This window comes from Leucoraja erinacea, chromosome 14, assembly GCF_028641065.1.
Source record: "Leucoraja erinacea ecotype New England chromosome 14, Leri_hhj_1, whole genome shotgun sequence".
Classification (NCBI taxonomy): domain Eukaryota; kingdom Metazoa; phylum Chordata; class Chondrichthyes; order Rajiformes; family Rajidae; genus Leucoraja; species Leucoraja erinaceus.
Window position 1 is genome coordinate 49,760,854 of NC_073390.1, and position 22,268 is coordinate 49,783,121.

Sequence of the window (22,268 nt, forward strand, 5' to 3'; positions counted from 1 at the left end):
ACTGGGATACTTACCTTAATAAGAGAGGAAATAAAGACCATTGTACTCATATAACCAACAAGATCAATTCAAAGTATGGCCCATCGTGTCATTTATTACTTAGCAGAATCCAATTTTTATTGATCAATGCATTTCACCTCTTAATAAAATCCACTTGGTTCATTTTCTCGCTGATGACATTGAACAGACCATGTAAATAAACAACTCACTGCCTCTCTGCAATCACCATGAATGGAAATCACCCAGGGAGGTTCCCTGTATCAACAATGCTCTCTTGGCAAATTATTCCTCAAAATACTCCATCCGTAAACAAATTATTCCTAACAGTTTGTCCTTTTTCTTTTGTAATAACTATTCCAAAGTTACAAAGAACGGGCAAGCGATAGATCAAATAACATGCCTGCATTTCTGCCACATTCCGTTAGGATAAAGAATCGTTTGTAATTACATCATTATTCGTATCTCAATGCAAATTTTTTTCATAAGCATCTGAATAAAGAAATAAGATTAGTATGGAATGAGCTGCCAGAGGAGGTGGTGGAGGCAGGAACAATAAGAACATTTAAAAGATAATTGGACACGTACATGGATAGGAAAGGTTTTGAGGGATATGGGCCGAATCTTCTATTGATTTATTGTTTTGTTTATTGTCACATGTACTGAGGTACAGTGAAAAGCTTTTGTTGTGTGAGGCAACAAATGCAGGCAAATGGAACTAGCTTTGATGGGGCACCTTGGTCGGTATGGACAAGTTGGGCTGAAGGGCCTGTTTCTGCACTATCTATATATTTAAAAGTCTCATCTTGACCACTTCCTGTCTGCGCTGTATATTATTTTAGAGAAAAAGCTACCATATATCGTCCTCCTCCGCTGAGCATCGATTTAAAAAAAAAAAGTTATGAGTGTTTAAAAAAACCTTGAGATCCTCTCGCCTGTCAATCACCGTGACAAAGGTAACGCCCCTTCCGAGGGGGGGCTAGGACTATAAAATCCCGGATGCATGAACATGACTCAGTCACTCTTCAAGATCATGAGGGAGACGCCATGACTCTCATTCTAGGCTGTGAATCAACTGAACTGCGAGTCTGAAATGTACTTGCAATAAATGATTTGTTAGCCCTTAATGAAAATGAATTAGTTGTTTGGCCTGCCCTGTGTTTGAAACTGCAATGGAAATGAAATGAAAATGCAATGAGCTGTTTGGCCTGCCCTGTGCCTGAAACTGCAAAGGCAATGGAAATTAAATGAAAATGCAATGAGCTGTTTGGCTTGACCTGCCCTGTGCTTGAAACTGCAATGGCAATGGAAGTGAAATGAAAACACAATCAGTTGTTTGGCTTGGCCTGTGCTTGAAACTGCAATGGAATTGGAAATTAAATGAAAATGCAATGAGCTGTTTGGCCTGCCCTGTGCTCAAAATGAAATGGAATTGAAATGAAATGAGTTGTTCAGCCTGCCTGAAACTACTAATTTCAGCCCACAAGGCCCCTATTAGCCGAGAAACCAGTCCCCTTTTCCAAAATTACCTGTATTAGGCCAGGAGGAGCATATTGGCCCAATAGGCCCATACCAGGCCAGGAAAAGTCCAGAAAAGGTGTCTTTCACTGAGATTTTTTTTTAAGAGCCCCTTCGGCCTATCAGGCCCGTACTAGCCCAGGAGGAGTCCCTTCTGCCCATCAGTAAGTATTCCCCCTGCCAGTATTAAACCTCACCCCAGTATTTTTTCCCTCCCTTTATTTGCTCCCTGTGAGATCCAGGCTGTGACAGACTCCTTCATTGCTGTGATCTGCAGAAAAAGATGAAAAATGTCTAAAATTGATTCTCCACCCTCTCCCCCTTCTCTCTGGCAGAGTCTCTCACCTGTTTTGGGAAGAATTTCTGGCAGTTTCCGAGCTGCCAGCCCACCAGGCCTGAGTGACTGAGCTGCCAGCCCAAGAATCCATTCGGCCCACAATGTCCATACCAGCCCTCCAGTCCCTTCGGCCCACAACTCCAATACTAGCACTCCAGAAAGCCCCCCACTGGCCACCAATATTGGAATTGGTGGAGAGGTGGAATATTGCATTGGGGGACCAGCCCTCCCATGTGAACATGGGACCCAACGGGTCCCACTTAGTCTACTATGACTTAATGGGCTTTGGGAAAACTAAACCAGTGAACTCTAGTGTAATTTGCTCCCCAGCTCTTGAAGTATGAAAATGTCATTAAAGAAAAAGCAATGACTGCATAGACATGTTTGATTAATGACGACCTAGTGAATGAAAAATGCTCATTAAGAATGCCATTACGTCCAAATAATTTTATGTGGTGCATATATATCTTAATTTTGTATCTTAAATATACAGCAATGTTTATTAACATTACTTGAATTGGGTTATTATTACCCTTTTTGATCAGTACTCCGCAGTCAATATGTTATTTTAATATTAATTTTAGTTTCTTTAAATCTATTCACCTGCCTCAACTCTTTTGCCTTCTTTGAGCTGATTGGCCACATGTTTTGGCAGCATTGCATAGAGCAATGCTTCAGTTTTCTTCTTTTCTTCCCTGAGATGCTTAGAGAGAACTTGCAGTTCTTCTTTCTTTCTTTCGAGCTGATTTGATAATTCCATTTCAGCAAGCCTCTGCTGATTCAGCAGGATGAGATCTCTGGTCACATCGTGAGAGGCGATATCTGCAATGTGCATATGCCTTTCTTCAAGCTCCTGAAAACTGCGCACCAGAGGAGAGCATAGATACAACATGCATTGAAATTGTTCCATCCACACCATTTGACCTGAAAGAAAATTTAATGTTAGAAACACTCATTCAATTATTTTGCAATAATTACACTCCAGTGGTTGACACAACGCTCCTTGCTTTGACCACCTTTGGGTACATTTCTTCCAGATACATTTGTCTAATAACTGCAACTAAATCCACAATATAAAAATAATATCTAGAAAATGGACTGACCTTAGGATTTCTTTCCTTTCCAGTTTTAAACCAGTCTAACATGTTTGGTCAGCGTTTGGACACTGGTGCTCAAGAGCATGATTTTCTTTAACACCAGGGTACCCAGCACAAACTTAATCAAAACTCCCATTCATAATTAATACTAATTTACAGTTAAAAGACAAATTTGGTGACTGTGAAAGTATTAATATACTTCATTTCAGATCTATAATGCATTGGTCATTGCACCTTATATCCTAATTTATACTAATATTAATAATAATAATGTACTTTTATACTAATAATGCAAAGGTTGTAAGAAGATGATAACTTTGATTAGTATATCAAATTGGACAGAAAACATTCTAAGCTTAAAGCCCGTCCCACTTGCGTGTCCTTGGCACGCTAATTACGCAACCGTCCCCCGAAGGTCGCGCGTAATTTCATGCGCCCGCACAGCCGTCTGGAGCGCGTGACGTCATTTGAAGATGGATACAAAATGCAGGAGCAACTCAGCGGGACCGGCAGCATCTCTGGAGAGAAGGAATGGGTGATCTTTTGGGTCGAGACTCTTCTTCAGTCTGAAAGAAGGGGCGGATCCGGACCGCAACGGCTGTGAGCCCCAGGCCAATCTCGGCGATCATTTGCCTGCTTCTGCTGCTGTTTTGTGCCTGTTCCACTTTGGCCGTCAGTTACGCGACAGGCCGTTGGCGCGCAAAGACGTTGTTCGCTACAAAATTTCGGAACGCCGCGCGATACCACGCACAACTACATACCCCTCCGCGCTTCTCAGTGGGACCAGCCCCGCGCGGCCACACGATGCCCGTGCGCCTCAACGCAACGACGATGTCGTGTAATTTGCGTGCCAAGGTCACGTAAGTGGGACAGGGGCTTTAGTATTGGCATTCTGCAATGTTGGCTTTATTGTTTTGGATGCAACATAAAATCTCTTTTTAGCTTAAGTTTTTTAATTAGGTCATATTAACAACTTCCATCTATTTATCACAGTAGCATCATCGTGAGATGTCCCAAAACCCTTCACAAATTCAGGTAAGGGAGAGTAGATGTCAAGGAGCCATGGGTTAATGAGGAAATGATTTTTGGCCACTAGCATTAAATGAGCTATGGTATCACCCATCTATTGTATATCTCTTCCCACAGTTTCCCTTTCACTAACTTGAACAAATATCAAGTGAGGAGCATATTGAGTGGCTGATATTCTAGCACTCGTTTGTGGACAGTGATGCATTTCCACCGCAATGTTCAGGAGAGGATATCATGTTGGTGGAGATTATAAGTCATTGGCAGTGGTAAGCCATAGATAATGGCTCTGAGTGCAACACAGGAGCATGGCAAAATAGGAAAGCAGGTGAGATACAGAGGCGAGGACAGGAGGTAGACACAAAATGCTGGAGTAACTTAGGTAACAGGCAGCATCTCGGGAGAGAAGGAATGGGTGATGTTTCAGGTCGAGACCCTTCTTCAGACAGACGAGGGCAGGATATGTGCAACACAGTTTAGACAAGTTAGAATGTAACCCATTCAACAAAGCATAGCAATAACTTTACCTTTATAACTAAATTTGGTGATTTATTTTTCAAGCGAGTTCTTTGATCAATATTGTTTGATTTTAAAAGTCAATTTACCTTAAAAAAACCTCAGTTACACACAATTATTACAGACATCCTTTGAGTCATTTTCAGGTAAACATGTTGTTAAATCACATGAGGGATTATACAACTCACTCTGACCAATTCTCACATGCATAGACTCATTATAAATCATTCCAGATTTATTATCAATTCATTGAATGTAAAGTCAATTGTAGCTATTCCCCTGATAAACCTCATTTTAAACAACATTTTAATATCAATCTAAAACTTTAGATTTATTTTTAAAATAGCTATATGTAATTGGGTGGTGCAGTGACACAACTACTGCCTCACAGCCCCAGCGAGCCAGGTTCGATTCTGACCTCGGGTGCTGTTTGTGCGGAGTTACATGTTCTCCCTGATGCTGCATGGGTTTCGTCCGGATGCTCCTGTTTCCTTCCACAACCCAAGGACATACATGTTTGTAGGTTGATTGGACTCTGTAAATTGCTCCTAAGTGTGTAAGGCGTTGGTGAGAAAGTGGGAGAACACAGAACTAGTGTAAATGGGTGATTGATGGCTGGCAAGGACACAGTGGGCTGGAGGACATATTTGCATGCTGTATCTCTAAACCAATCTAAACCAAACTCAACTCAATGTCCAATGGACATTCATAATGAAAGGTCAACTTCGTGAAGAGTGATATTGTGAATACAAATGAAATATTGTCAAGAAATGGAAAGTTGATTGAATTAATGAAACTATTATCACATATGGCATGTCACAGTGAAATTCTTTGTTTTGCTCCACCAGTACGCAAAGAGTTGCCACATATAGGGTGCTGACAAAGTGTTCAATGTGCTCCCAATGGTGACAGGAAATTATAAATGGAGTTGATGAGTCATAGAAGTGGTCCAAGGGAACACGACCATGTGTGAAAATGAATAGTAGTCACTATTGGAGGGGAACTATCTGCATGCAGCGGTAGAAATGAAGCTGTGCACAGGAAGATCCTTGCAAATGGCCAGTAGAAATAAATAACTTTGTGAAGTGGTGTCTCTGGTAAATCCAGATTTATTTTTCCTGTTACATTTATCATGCTAATTATAGTTAACCTTCATTGTCCCTCATTTCAGGTGCTACTTATTTTTCACTCACCTTTTACTTCCAGCATTGGACAATGCTTCCATGATTCCGGCATCATTACCCGTTTTGTTCTGAGCCGAAATATGCTATTAATGAATTTCTGTATGGTTAAAATTTTGAATGTTACTTCTGGATGAACAATGGTGAAATATGCATCAAGCTGGATGTTCATTGTTTGAAGACCTGGGATTATCTTCTGTATACTTGTCCCTGCTTGTTTCACCCTAAGCTTAAGAGACAAGCAAAATATTGACATAAAATATTCCAATAGTCCATGTATAATTTGTACTGATTATGCATGTTAATAGCATGTTAATAGATGCTGTTGAATTAAATATACTTTGATTACAAGAAATTAAAATCCCCAATATGATTTTTTTCAGTAGCTGGACATGATGATACATTGGATCTTGTAATAAAATCAACTGGCACAATGTAAAGAAAATTTTATTCAGTACATTATTTGCAGAAAATTTGCAGAATGGTGTCCGATTAGGAAAAGGGGAGATGCAACGAGACCAGGGTGTCATGGTACGCCAGTCATTGAAAGTAGGCATGCAGGTGCAGCAGGCAGTGAAGAAAGCGAATGGTATGTGAGCATTTATAGCAAAAGGATTTGAGTATAGGAGCAGGGAGGTTCTACTGCAGTTGTACAGGGTTTTGGTGAGACCAAACCTGGAGTATTGCGTACAGTTTTGATCTCCTAATCTGAGGAAAGACATTCTTGCCATAGAGGGAGTACAGAGAAGGTTCACCAGACTGATTACTGGGATGGCAGGACTTTCATATGAAGAAGAACTGGATAGACTCGGCTTGTACTCGCTAGAATTTAGAAGATTGAGGGGGGATCTTATAGAAACCTACAAAATTCCTAAGGGGTTGGACAGGCTAGATGCAGGAAGATTGTTCCCGATGTTGGGGAAGTCCAGAACAAGGGGTTACAGTGTAAGGATAAGGGGGAAGTCTTTTTGGACCGAGATGAGAATTTTTTTTTTCACACAGAGAGTGGTGAATCTGTGGAATTCTCTGCCACAGAAAGTAGTTGAGGCCAGTTCATTGGCTATATTTAAGAGGGAGCTAGATGTGGCCCTTGTGGCTAAAGAGATCAGGGGGTATGGAGAGAAGGCAGGTACAGGATACCGAGTTGGATGATCAGCCATGGTCATGTGCAGGCTCGAAGGGCCGAATGGATCTACTCCTGCACCTATTTTCTATGTTTCTATGAAAATAAAAACAGACCGTTTTGGACTTTATGCCAGTGCAGGCTTGGTGAAAGAACTTACGAATTTAATCCCATAACCATTTTTCCCCAGGTTCCTGCAAATGAATCCTTTTCCAGTAGGTGTACAAATGCACTTTAGAAGTTCCCTGGAATTTTATTCCACCACTCTCACACCACAATGGTGTGACAATTATTTTTGTCGTTTTAACTCTAGTTATAAAGTCAATTACATTCTATCTATCTACAGCTACCGATCTCTCCTGAAAATGCAGTTCTTCTCCACTGACCATATCAAAAACGTTCACAACTTGGACATCCACATTTGTACGCTTCTTAAATTTCTCTTTTCTAAGGAAACTGTCATAGCTGGTTCAATACGTCCACATAATTCAAGGTATACATCCTTCTCTCCCCAATGATCTCGTATTTCCCTGTTAGACCTCTCTACATTCAGCAATGGCAGAGCACTAGAGGAGATCTTTGCTCAGGGCAACATCTGGTAAATAGCCCTGAACCTCCTGCACAACTGAATCTCCAGGTTCTGGGACTCCAAATCAACAACTGTTTGATGCTCTTAATTAGATTCAAGTCAAGTCAAGTTTATTTGTCACGTACACATACGAGATGTGCAGTGAAATGAAAGTGGCAATGCTCGCGGACTTTTGTGCAAAAGACAAACAACAAAACAACCAAACAAATTATAAACACAATCATGACACACATATTCTTTTACATAATAAATAATAGAAGGAAAAACGTTCTGTAGAGTTAGTCCCTGGTGAGAAAGGCGTTTACAGTCCGAATTGCCTCTGGGAAGAAACTCCTTCTCAACCTCTCCGTTCTCACTGCATGGCAACGGAGGCATTTGCCTGACCGTAGCAGCTGGAACAGTCCGTTGCAGGGGTGGAAGAGGTCTCTCATGATTTTGTTTGCTCTGGAGTTGCACCTCCTGTTGTATAGTTCCTGCAGGGGGGTGAGTGAAGTTCCCATAGTGCGTTCGGCCGAACGCACTACTCTCTGCATAGCCTTCTTGTCCTTGGCAGAGCAATTCCCGAACCAGATGGTAATGTTCCTGGACAAGATGCTTTCCACCGCCGCTGCGTAGAAGCACTGTAGGATCCTAGGAGACACTCTGAATTTCCTCAATTGCCTGAGGTGGTAAAGACGCTGCCTTGCCTTACTCACCAGTGCTGAGGCGTGTGATGACCATGTCATATCCTCAGAGATGTGGACTCCCAGATATTTAAAACAGTTCACCCTATCCACAGGATCCCCATTTATACTCAATGGAGTGTACGTCCTCGTACACTCGATTCCACCCAATTTATAGGCATCAATGTCTTTAGAAATGAAAGGTGACAATTTTGAAGAGCTACATTTCAAAAGATATGAAAAGTCATAGAATCATACAGTGTAGAAAGAGGCCCTTTGACCCAACTTACTCACACTGACCAACATGTCCCATCTACACTAATCACACTGACCTGTATTTGGCCCATGTCCCTACAAACCTGTTATATCCATGTACAAATGGATCCCAGTGTTGCTCAATTACAATTTAGTTTAGTTTCGAGAAACAGTGCGGAAATATGCCCTTCAGCCCACCGGGTCCGCGCCGACCAGCAATCCCCGCACCTTAACACCATCCTATACCTACTATGGACAATTTTTACATTTACCAAGCCAATTAACCTACAAATCTGCACATCTTTGGAGTGTGAGAGGAAACCGAGGATCTCGGAGAAAACCCACGCAGATCACGGGGAGAACGTACAAACTCCGTACAGACAGCACCCGTAGTCAGGATCGAACCTGGGTCTCCGGCAGTGCATTCGCTGTAAGGCAGCAACTCTACCGCTGCTCCACCGTGACTGCCCCCAAAAGAAAAGATTGTGGACCAAAGGGCCTGTTCCTGTGCTGTATTGTTCTATGTAGAAAGGTTGACACATGAGACTGCAGTTGCTGGAATCTGGAATCTCCACTTTGATAACCCACCTCCTGGTCGAAGACAATGTGAAAAGGAAAACAGTCACAAAATGTCTTGATCTCTATCCATAGCTTATCAGGATAAGCTGGTTCGAACCCTCTTAACACTCTTCCTATAAAGAAAAATATAAAGTGTGATCCCACAATCTATATTCAAGCCACTGACATAAATATGTTATGAAACCACTTGGATTTATTAACACTTTCTAAATTAGATAATCAGTTATAAAATAAATGGGTGAAACTGACAAACGTTGATACAATTTTACATCTTCAAATTTTTTGCAACGAAGTTTTACACCACGAGGAAACTGAAGTTTTGCAAACACATTAGTTTTAACTCCTCGTGTTGCTTTACATTATCTGTACTGGTTTTGGAAATGGTACATATATTACCTTTTCCAGGAATTGTTTCCCAATGGCTTTCCTGGGCAGTGGATCCACCGATACAATTAATGTTTGTAGCATTTTCCAATTCCTGAAACATGTGGTCTTGTTGAATATACACTTAATACATTTGTCATTTATTTTTATCTGCTTATACATGAGGTACAAAAAAATCAATAGTCTAACATTCTGCAACTATATAGTTAATCTCCCCGTCTGCAACAAAATATTCAAACTTACAACATACTGTATTTATCTGTAGAAAATTGTGATTTAAAAAATACATAAGAAGTGGGAGCACAAAGGTCAAATTATTTGACAAGGATCCAAAGATCCAGACTTCTGATCTGAAAATAGGAACGTGAATCAAACCCAAACCCGGGTGAAGTGAAATTCAAATATTTGAATAGGTCCAGCGTAAAATAATTAGCATCCTTTTTGGCAGCGATAAACCAGTGAGAATGTTGGATGCCACATCAGCACCATTGATCTCCATGAGATAAGGACGTTTGTCATCCTTACCTAACCCTACAAACTGTAAATTACTCCTAGCCCATCGATCTTCTCGACCGAATGAAGAGGCTTAGAAGACCATTGTTCAACAGGTGGCTATCAATAGATGAAAATGTTGACCATGCCATCAACATTGGCAAAGATGTGAGAGAATAATAGAAAAATGAATTCAAATGACAGATGAGTTACACAAGCACATTAGATCACTGATCAAATTGGCAGATTGTATTAAATGTCTCAAAGCAGGAAAGGAAATTAAAGACACGGGAGTTTAAGTTAAAATCCCACAGCTTTGGGTCAAGGGCAGTTGGAAGCTTTATTGTGGATGCCAGGATGAATTGAAGACAAATTAGGGCAGTAGAAAGATCAGGGTTGGAAGAGGTTATAAAGATGAGGTGAGATGAGATCACAGAAAGACCTTTATATGTAAAGATGTGAATTTTAAACAAAGCATTGTAGATTAGCAAATACAGGTAAAATGGTACATGGATTCAGAGAGATGTGGGATATAGGCCGCAAAAATGTGGATAAACTGAAATGTGGAGCAAATGTGACTGCCCATAAACTATAAATGACATGGATAAGGCTTACGGTGATAAAAATAGAGCATCTATGTCACAAGTGGAGCGAAGGTCAAGAGCAAGTCAATTTAATTGTCATTTCTGGGGTCCCGAAATGCCCCTTCTTCAAAGACCCCGACACAACATAATTCGAGCATAAACATCCTTGTTCAATAAACATACCACTCTCCCCCCCCCATCAAAGTCAAAGCCCCCCCGATGGCGATTGTCCCGCGGCCATTAAAGCCAAATCAAGGTCGGACCGGGACAGGTAAAATGGTCGCACATGGATTTGGAGAGTGATGTGGGATATAGGCCACAAAAATGTGGATAGCCCTGAAGCCGCGGGTGGAGAAATGTTGAGCCTCCGACTCTCCGGTAAACTAGCAGCAGCAAATCCACCGCTCCACATGGATAAGCCCCGTGACGGCGACGGTGTGTAGCACCAAAATCGGAGGCCGCTCCTCGTTGAGGTGAAGGCAGACAAGGTCGGGTCTCCAGTGCAGGGAGAGATTTACAAAGTCCCACCCCCACCCCCGACACACCCCCAACATTATAAAACACAGAGAAGATTGTGGAGGCCGCTGCTGGCCCCGCGCCGCCACCAGTCGACCCTCTTTATATAATAGAAGATTGTGGAGTTGACCATTCAGCACCAGAATTTAACAGGATGGAGAATTATGAACAAACCGACAGTGCTTGAGGCACTGGATGGAGTTAGTGGGGTTTTGCATGAAGTTTCCAACTCAACTGAACATAATGGCTTTGGTCTGTCCCTTGTGGAGAATAGTTCGGGTGCATTCTTCAGGGACTCAAAATTTAATTTGGCAGCACTGTATCAAACAATTTGAGAACATACCACTTGATCTGTCTGTTGTTCACTTTCTTTGCCTGTATCAATCAGATGATGTGGTGTTGCAGCCAATTTGCTATGTTGTTCCTCAGAAGGGAGTGGTTTTTGAGTAACCAAAAAGACAACATGTTCCTTTTTACCAGTTCGCTCCTCTTCTTCCATTTGGTTCACTAACTCCATTGTGACTTCACTGTTAAAAAAATCCTTTGCTACTGCTCCAATTATCCCTGTTGAATGTAAGCAGTAATATTGTGGTTATGTGTTTTCATGAATAAAACTGGCAATTACTCAGAATAATGAAAAATTACATTAAAAATGTAAATAAACAAAATTAATAATAACATAGGGCCACAAAGATAGGTCACGGTTTTAGGTTTATTATCACATGTACTGAGGTACAGTGAAAAGCTTCGTTTTGCATGCTGTCCAATCAGATCAAATAATGCTATCCATAAATACAATAAAGTATAATGAAAGAGTAGCAAGGATTTTCAGCAAGTTTTAGGATAAATAGTCAGAACCTCGCTCCCAGGGTGAAAATGTCAAAGGCTAGAGAGTGCAGCTTTAAGGTGAGAGGGGCGAAGTTTAAAGGACATTAGCGGGACAGGTTTTTTGTGCACAGTGGGTGGCTGGAATGTGCTGCCGGGAGTGGAGGAGGCAGATATGATAGTAGTGTTTATGAGGCTTTTAGAAAGGCACAGGGTGTTCACTAAATGGATGGATATGCATCATTTGCATCAGATTCGTTTTTCTTGGCGTCATGTTCGGCACAGAAATTGTGGGCCGAAGGGCCTGGTCCTGTCTGTACTGTTCTATGTTCTACGCGCATATCCCGGTTCAAGAATTCTTAAAGGTGTGGTCTCACCAGAGACCTATCTATTGTCAATCTTTACCCTTGTAATCAAATCCTCTTGCATCAAAGACCAATGTATCATTTGGCTACTTAGTTGTTTGTGAAGAAAATGGAATGTATATTTCACAACTTTATGACTGATATGACTTTATGAGGTTGGATCGGTGAGGCCTATATTCATTATTTCGAAAGATGAGAAGGAATTTCATAGAAAACCATAACATTTTAACATTAACTATAGAGAGATTGGATAGGCATGGATTATATGCCTTGGAATATAGGAGGCTGAGGGGTGATTTGTAGAGGTGTATAAAATCATGAGGGGAATGGATAAGGTGAATGGATAGAGATTTTTTCCCAGGATAAGGGGAATCAAGAACAAGAGGACATGGGCTTAAGGTGAAGAGGCAAGATGGGTCACTGAGGGGCAACTTTTTCACTCAGTGGTGGGTATATGGAACAAGCTACACGACGAGCTGTGAAGGAAGGAACTGCAGATGCTGGTTTACACCATAGATAGACACAAAAAGCTGGAGTAATTCAGTGGGACAGGCAGCATCACTGGAGAGAAATCCTTCTCGCCAGAGTTGCCAGGGGAGGTAGTTGAGGAAGACACTATGTCAATCATATACTGGTGAATGAAAATTTTGCACTGGTGCCTTGCTAAGGTTGGTGTCAAGGAAGATTATCTTACAAAAGTAGAAAAGGCTCTGTAATATATTTGTTGTTGTCACTGTGGGTCATAAATTGAATTGTTTTTACTTATTTCTCAGCACTAATTACACTCCAAAAACAATTAAGAGGAATTGAATTTGACGTTCGTAAGGTCATGTCCTTGTAACATTTCAATATACATCACATACATTTTCAATTGTCATTGCCTGAGCACTTCTCATTTAGTTTTGATGTGGAGATCCAACTATTGTAAGTTGTAAGTTATAATTGAAATGATGATATGATTGCTTTGTTTTATCATTTACGAAAATATCTAGAAAATCTTGCAGATATTTCTTCACAATTTCTAACAGGACTTGGCAGTGGACAATAACAGTTGCCCAGTTAAAAGTTCATAAAATACTCAAATGGTTTCTATTTGTTTTGTTCATCAAACATTTTTCTTGTTAAATTCTTTCATTGCTTTATTAAATTCTTTTTTTGGATCTAGGCATTGATGGTAAAGCCATATTTTATTGTCCATTCCTAACTGCACTGTAGTTTAGAGATACAGCATAGAAACGGGCCATTCAGCCCACCAAGTCCGCACCAACCAGCAATCACCCATACACTAGCTCTATCCTACACACTAGGGACAGTTTATAGAAATACTAGACCAAGTGCAGACCCGTTGGGTCTGCTCCCCCAATGGTGTGATCCCCCAACCCAATATTCCACCATGCACCCGTCTCCTCCAACGGAACTGAAGCCGTTCCCAAATGTAAGATTCCAGCACTCCCCTGCCTCCCTCAATGGATTAAAAAAAAATTCCAATTGTACCTTCCCTGCCTGCTGCAGCAGTGAAAAGTTCAGAGTGTTCCTGTCGTGCAACTTTGTTTCGAAGTGTGTTGGAAGCTGATAGGCAGGAGCAGCTGTCAACGAATCAAAAGGCAGAAAGGCAACCGGACGGCAGCCGGTCGGATGGCACGAGAGTTTTATATATTAATAGATAGATAGATAGATAGATAGATAGATAGATAGATAGATAGATAGACATAGACAATAGGTGCAGGAGGAGGCCATTCGGCCCTTCAAGCCAGCACCGCCATTCATTGGGATCATGGCTGATCGTCCCCTTTTCAATAACCCGTGCCTGCCTTCTCCCCATATCCCTTGACTCCACTAGCCCCTAGAGCTCTATCTAACACTCTCTTAAATCCATCCAGTGACTTGGCCTCCACTGCCCTCTGTGGCAGGGAATTCCACAAATTCACAACTCTCTGGGTGCCAATTAACCTACAAATCTGCATGTCTTTGGAATGTGAAAAACAGGATATTTGTGCTGCTACTGGAGCATCCAGGAGACTAAAAAAACATGGCTAAAGGGCAGTGGAATAACATAGACATGGTTATCAGTGCTGTGAGTCGAGGTCCAATGACTTTCATACAATGCTGGAAGAATTGTCACAATTGTACATGTATGGTCAAGGTCACTGAATGTATCTTCAAATACCACCATCACATAAAGCCCTATATTTGCTTTCCATACTGTGCAATTCTCCCCATTTCATAATTCACCAGCCAACAAAACACATTAATAAACCCTCCTATCTGCCATAGTATGCACTGCTTCTTCACAGGCATGATATTCCCTGCAACCCCCATCTCACACACACACTGCCATCCATTCCAACTGTCCACCACCACATCAGTAAAGTTAGCTGCCCAACTCACGAACATGTTCCTGACTTTCTTTCAATCGCATTCAACCAGTGGCACCAAAAGTTAACTGGCGCTGATTATCAATTAGACGAAACTGCAGCTGACATCACTTGCACTCGGCAACAAACTTTGGGGCATCACAGTGGTGCAGATGTAGAGCTGCTGCCTCACAGCACAGCAGACCCTGGTTCAATCCTGACTGTAGGATCACCGAGTTCTCAGTGATTTGCCAAATCCAATAGTAGCAATTTAAAACTTTTTATTCAAGCACAACAGTTATACGGCATCAGACCAAAGCATTAAATTATCTGCAGACCTTAACTAAAAACTGAACATACCATGTCTAACAAAACAAAGAAACTGTGGAACTGTAACTAAAGGACTGAAGACAGAAAATGACAAGAGACAAAAGAAACTGGACTAACACTATTACAGAACAGGCACAGAATACCCTGCTGAAAAACAAGCTTCCTTATCTATATAGGGTCTTCTTATTTCCTTGCGTATGGCGTGCTCAGCTTAAAGTTGAAGGTCAACTTGTTCTATCTGATCTATTTGTTTCTGCACGTCGGGTTGATCGCGTTAGTCGAAACAGGGTGGACCACATGAAGATTGCAATCTCCCACTCTGAATGAGAAAGTGGGATGACCTAGTGTGAACAGGAGATCAATGGTCAGCGTGGACTCAGTGACCCGACGGGCCTGTTTCCGTGTTATGCCTCCGATAATGGTGGTTAAAAACAATCAACTGCAGGTGTTGGTTTACCAAAAAAAGACACAGAGTGCAGGAGTAACTCCAGTAGAGATGTTGCCTGACCCGCTGAGTTACTCCCGCACTTTGTGTCTTTCGTATTCAGATAATGGTGTCTGGATTTAAGAGAATTAAACAGAACCAGGATCAACGTGCGAGAATGAAGACGCTACTGTAGTTCTCAGTATCCTGTCGGCAGGGTATTGTACAGAAATAGCACACCCGTCAGCTCACTGGTTGATGAGGTTTTCTTCAAAATCGACAGATAAATATGTTAGATTACAGATAAAGGCTAATGGGTGTGAGCCACATATTGCTTGCTGCATCGAATCTCACACCTGCAAGCCTAAATGTAAGAGTAAAATTTAGAAATATTTGTTTAGATAATTGCGTGATTATGTATTATGGTGGTGAGTTTCTTTGGTATTGTATATATTATTGCAATAATCGATTCAATTTATTTTTGTTCAAAAAAAATGCCTGCATGTGATGACAAGGAGCATGGAGAGGTCCAGCCTCAACACCATACGTGAATCTTTGCAGAAGCTGTTTCCTTCCTGGTAAGCGAGTCGTGGTCGTTCACATGCGTGACGGCCCAAATGTGTTACAGCGTTTGCCGGCTGCTTTCTCCGCTTCCTTTACAAGCCTAGCAGCGGTCAACCAATATCTGAGTATAAAGAGAAAGGTCAGCCAAGCTGACCTCAATTCTGTGGGTTACATTGCACAACAGGATTTGCAGATTGCCAGAATAGCCCACACCCTTCTCATTAGACAATAAGACATAGGAGCAGAATTAGGCCATGTCTGCTCCGCCATTTGATTATGGCTGGTCATTTTTTTCCTCTCAACCCCATTCTCTTTGATCCTGTGCTCCACCAATCCTACTCTCCGATTCAAATTATTCTCCTATCTCCCACATGTCCACACAATTTCAACCTTGCAATTTCCACAATCCTCAGTCTTCCAAAGATCAGGGTACTCCAGGGAACAATCAAACACCTTCTCGCAATGAAAATGCGCTCCAAACACACATAATCAGGCACAACCACCACTCCTACATCAACCTCAATCATTCATTTTATATCACATTCAGTAACTGTACAGTTTCAAAAGCAAAGCACAATATTTCAATCTAGCTTCCAAAATTTAAATCAAATACAATACACAATCTACAGTAAATACAATGCAATACACCATAAACTGCTACTTCATAATGTTGTCCACAGTGATGGAAATGGGGGGGTACGCAGGGGTACGGCGTTCCCCTAGTTTTCAGTTTCCAGCTCGGGTTTAATGAGCACTGCAGAAAGATTCGAGCCGCTTCTCACTTTATTCAACTCAGACGAAAACGATTTGTTAACTGCCACTGTTAGCGCTTGTTAACAGTCAGTAGTTAACAGTAGTTATTCAATGTGTCATCGATACATCGATCCACATTCTTCAGTAAATGTAATTGTGTTTTAACACCGAGTCCCTTTGAATAAAATTCAAGGGAGAATTTCTTAAACTCACTGTCAGGGCTACCGGAACGCGAGCACGGGCTCAGGTAAAGTCACGCTATTTTATGATTCCACGTTATTTTATTTGCCTCCCAGCCTCCGTGCCCCTCTGCGGTTTCCCTACTGCCGGCACTCTCCCCATTCCCCGCTACACGCTCTCTCCCTGCTCCCCGTGTTCTCCCCGTCCTCGCTCCGTTTCCCGAGCTCCTGCTCCCTCCCCATGCTCTCCCCGCTCACTGCGCTCTCCCTGCTCCCCGAGCTCTTCCCGTTCCACACGCTTTTCCCGTTCCCATGCTCTCCGTGCTCCGCCCCCTCCCAAAAAATGATGTATTTTGGGAGGTTTTTTGGAGAAAGGAGATGTATAACATGTGCACATTTAAAAAATCAGGGTTCAGATACACAAACCTTCAAAAGCAAATGATATGCTACCATTTCAAATGGGAAATAATGCTTTAGAACCTAATAGAAAACTTGTATAAATCGTTGGTTGTGCCATAGTTAGAATAATGTGTTCAATTTTTCTGGTCCTTCAGCTAACAAAAATAATGAATAATTAGTCTGAGTTAGTCAATTAGTTAATGGTGCAGTAACGCTTGGCTAGTAGTCACTGTTGAATGGTATTGGATAAACTAGTTATGAGGGAGAAGGATGAGTCAGAAAACAAGGCTCTAAATTTAACTAAACTTTGGGAAAGTGAGGCAGAAGAGTAGACTATGCAGATCATTGACAAACAATGTCAAATGTTCCAAGATCTTCTTGACCTGTACATTTTGAATTGAATTGAAATTATTTGTCATTCAAAAATGAACGAAAAGAAATGAATGTTATCCCTAACAACTAAGTTCAGGTAGACAGTAACATGGATAAGGGAGAGCCAGTGGATGTAGTGTACCTGGACATTCAGAAAGCTTTTCATTAGGTCCCAAACGGGAGATTTGTGGGCAAAATCAGAGCACATGGTATTGGGGGTACGGTATTGTCATGGATAGAAAATTGGTTGGCAGACAGGAAACAAAGAGTAGGAATTAACGGTTCCCCTTCAGAATGGCAGGTAGTGACTAGTGGGGTGCCTCGGTGCTGGGATCGCAGATATTTACAATATATATTAATGATTTAGATTAAGGAATTAAAAGTAACATTAGCAAATTTGCAGATGACACAAAGCTGGATGGCAGTGTGAACTGTGAAGAGGATGCTATGAGGATGCAGGGTGACTTGGACAGGTTGGGTGAGTGGGAAGATGCATGGCAGATGCAGTGTAATGTGGATAAATGTGAGGTTATCCAATTTAGTGGCAAGAACAAAAGGCAGATTATCATCTGGATGGCAGGTAGACCAATGCTGGAGTAACTCAGCGGGTCAGGCAGCATCTCTGGAGCAAAGGAATGAGTGACGTTTCTGGTCGAGACCCTTCTTCTGTATGGTGTCAGATTAGGAAAAGGGGAAGTGCAACGAGACCTGGGTGTGCTTGTACATCAGTTACTAAAAGTAAGTATGCAAGAAACATCTGGCAGTGAAGAAAACTAATGGCATGTTGGTTTTCATAATGATAGGATTTGAGTATAGGAGCAAAGAGCTCCTTCTGCATTTGTACAGGGTCCTGGTGAGACCACACCTGGAGTATTGTGTGCAGTTTTGGTCTTCCAATTTGAGGAAGGACGTTCTTGCTATTGAGGGGGTGCAACGTAGGTTCACGAGGTTAATTCCCGGGATGGCGGAAATATCATATGATGAAAGAATGGAACCACTGGGCTTGTATTCAATGGAATTTAGAATGATGAGAGGGGATCTTATAGAAACATAAAATTATTAAGGGATTGGACACGCGAGATGCAGGAAACATGTTCCCGATGTTGGAGTCCAGCACCAAGGGCCACATTTTAAGAATACCGGGTATGCCATTTAGAACGGAGATGATGAAAAACCTTGTCACCAGAGTGTTGTGAATTTGTGGAATTATCTGCCTCAGAAGGCAATGGAGGCCGACTGATTGGATACATTCAAAAGAGAATTAAATAGAGCTCTTAGGGCTAGTGGAATCGAGGGATATAGGGAGAAAGCAGAAATGGGGTACTGATTGTGGATGATCAGCCATGATCACATTGAATGGCTCGAAGGGCCGAATGGCCTACTCCTGCAGCTATTTTCTATGTATCTATGTAAAACGCTGGAATAACTCAACAGAACAGGCAGCATCTCTGGAGAGAAAGAATGGGTGACGTTTTTGGTCGAGACCCTTTTTCAAACTGATGTCAGGGATGAGTGGGACAGGGATAGAATGCAGTCGGAGACAGTAAGACTGGTGAGAGAACTGGGAATGGGAGGGGATGGGGAGAGGGGGAAAGCAAGGACTATTCTAAGTTAGAGAAGCTGGGGTGTAAGCTATCCAAGCGAAATATGAGGTGCTGTTCCTCCAATTTGCGCTGGGCCTCACTCTGACAATGGAGGAGGCCCAGGACAGAAAGGTCAGATTGGGAATGGGAGAGGAATGGCGTGAATTCACAGCTTTATCCTGCGCTACTTAATCCAAGGGCGAGCGAGCGAGCGGACAGACGGGCGAAAGCAACGATCATAGAGTGGAAAAGATGACATTTTGGGTCGAGACCCTTCTTCAGACTGAGTTTGGGGAAAGAGGAACAAGAGATATAGACGGTACTAAGGACAAATGAATGGAAGATATGTCTATATCTCTCGGTTCCCTTTCTCTTGACTATCAGTCTGAAGAAGGGTCTCGACCCGAGATGTCATCTATTCCACTCTATGATCATTGCTTTCATCCGTCTGAGAGAGAGAGAGAGAGAGATGCAAGAAAGCAGCTATGACATAAAATACACAATAAACTATATTATAAATACACAATAAACAAATTATGCATTCTTGTACTCTTACATGGGTATGACTGCACATTAAAAAATCCCCCCCCCCTTCCTTCCCAACCTCAGCCTCATGGACCTTAGAGTACCCCTAGTTCCTAAAACCCATTTCCATCACTGGTTGTACACACCAATTAATTGGTTTTCCATTATCGAAAATTCCTAGGACAAGTTTCAAACAAGTTTCCAACACATTAGTAAGCCTCTCTCAGATAAATCTTCTCACAAAACAAAGGCAAAATTCGTAACACCTAGCAAGTCTCCCACACAAGTCTATCTTATCCTATCTTATCAGAGGTCCACCCATGCTTTTTAAAGCGGTAAACACACTTCGAATCCAGGCGGGACCACCTTCTCAAAAGAACAAGCAAACACAACACAGCCGCAAATGACCTGCACTTAAACACTTGGATTCAAACAAGAACTAATACAGTTAAAAATACAAGAGCAGAATCGCATTCAACAAGAAATAATACAGCTAATAGTCATAATGCATTAAATCACACTATTTTAAATTACACTGGATCACATAATTCAAGCAAGCAGTTCTGACAATACAAGAGCAGAATTAGTAACAAAATCAGTTACATTGCAAGAACAGTACATTGCCAGAACACAAACAGTTACATTGCAAGGACAGGATATCACAACTCAGATAAGGCAGAGCAGTACAATTTAAGCAAACAGTTTTTTTAAAGAAAAGTATTTACACAATTCTAAGCAAGTCATTATGTTATACCGTTATATACAATTACGGAGCTATTTTACATTTTTACAAGATCTACATGGATATTCAATGTGAACAGCTCAAATTTAGAGACATTTCAAAAATGTAGATCACAGTTCAGTGACTTAATAACCTGGAATGTGGGAGGACACAGGAGTACCCGGAGAAATTGCAAGTGGTCAAACACCATGCAGACAGCACCTGTAGACAAGATCGAATGCAAGTCTCTGATGGTGCAAGGCAGCAACTCTACCATTGCACCACTGTGCAGCAGAATGCTAATGTGAGTCGGGCTGGACAGAAAATGCCACGTCTTTATGCTTACATTAGCTGATACAATCTTTGCTGAATTGTGCCAATAGGGTGATCGCGTTCAATAGGATGATCGCGTTTGCTCGCTGAATTTCATCAAAAGTAAGGCATTATTAACTTACTTTTGATGAAATTCAGCGAGCAAACGCGATAATTCCCGATATTTTGGATCTTTAAATCTCCACGGCAAATGTCGGCTGTTCACTTCCGCTGTTTTCCACCTTCAGTTCCCTCTTGTAATTACCTTACTTTCTATCTTTTTTTTTGCCTGAAAATTTAGGTCGCTGTGCTTCACGGTCACCCCGACTAGCACAGAAAATTTCAACTCAAAAATCGGCCGTTTTCCATGTTTTTAACGGGTGGGAAAGTGCGTGTTTCCCCATTCACTAACATCTACCGATGTGACATATGTCCTCCAGTTAAAATTTTCGGTCACGTGAGGGGGGATCTACGCTCATTTGACATTTGGTGAAATCACCCTATAGTGCCAAAAATAATCTTAGCGGACAATTCATTCTTACCGGGGACAATGGGATATAATCCTCTCCTATCAGAGTAATAATGCAGAAACATGGAATTGTCTTTGTTTTTTTCCACCCTGAAGGATGGTGCGTTCATCTCCTAATAATATGAATAAAAAGAATTAATGCCTAATCACCGTCTGATTGCATTTATTAATTGCACTAATTTCACTATCTTTACTCCAACATTACACACAGTAATAAAGTCATCCTTGATCCTGAGAGACTGTTTAAGACTCAATAACAGCCAACTGTCTCATTAATGGATTTCACCTGATTTACAATCCAAGATTGATTTCAGCAGTGGGGTGATGTTTTTGTGTGGGAATTAAAATATGATACGTTGATCCTTCTCAGTGAAAGATATAAATATTTGGTCTGAGAATATTATTGGTATTCCCATTGCACACAAATTAATGATATGTCAAATCTTAACTGCTTACTGTTCAACAATTGACAAGAAATGTTATTATCTTAAGTGTACTTCTCAAGTTGTATTCAAACATAACAATAATGGATTTGATTTAATCAACTAAATGTGACATTTGTGAAAATCCATTACCATTTTACACAGCAACTAACTTCATAATTTGTTTACCCTATTTTTTAATGCAATCTTGTTCCCATAGGGACACGTCCAACTAATTTAAATCGGTGAAACGCAAGTGCATTGGATGGGAAAAGCTGGGGTCAGTGCAGAGTAAGACTGTTGCAAACCAAGACATTGGATCTTAAAGAGTACAGAGCACAAATAAATCTACCTATAACAATACAGGAGGCCATTTAACCCATCAGATCACTCGGCCAACTGACAGCAGATCAGATCCATCAAGCAAATTCCCCCCTCCTTACTTCCCAACTTAGCATCTCTTAGATGCCGTTCATGTTCCCTTTCATTATTTTTGTTACTTTCCAACAATCAATGAAAACCCACGCAGGTCACGGGGAGAATATACAGGCAGTAAACTCTGCACAGGCTGCAACCGTGGTCAGGATCGAACCCGGGTCTCAGGCACTGGAAGGCAGCAATTCTACCGCTGCGCCACCACGCCATGATATTTAATCCTTTTACACGACATCCTTACATGTAAAACAATTATTAACTGCAAATTCATAGAAAATATTTTAGCAATATTAACACATTCTGCAAATTGATTTATTCAT

At 41.4% G+C, this 22,268-nt stretch overlaps 1 protein-coding gene across 1 annotated transcript in view; it reads right to left on the reverse strand.

The window, feature by feature from the left end:
• The window catches only part of gucy1b2 (guanylate cyclase 1, soluble, beta 2), a 37,112-nt gene that overhangs the window by 6,460 nt on the left and 8,384 nt on the right, over window positions 1-22,268 (reverse strand). The window contains exons 5-10 of the mRNA XM_055646388.1: window positions 21,105-21,204; window positions 11,200-11,420; window positions 9,277-9,358; window positions 8,890-8,993; window positions 5,685-5,901; window positions 2,456-2,776 (exon numbers count right to left, since the gene is read on the reverse strand). Coding sequence (XP_055502363.1) covers window positions 2,456-2,776; window positions 5,685-5,901; window positions 8,890-8,993; window positions 9,277-9,358; window positions 11,200-11,420; window positions 21,105-21,204 — 1,045 coding nt within the window. The remainder of the gene's footprint in view (window positions 1-2,455; window positions 2,777-5,684; window positions 5,902-8,889; window positions 8,994-9,276; window positions 9,359-11,199; window positions 11,421-21,104; window positions 21,205-22,268) is intronic.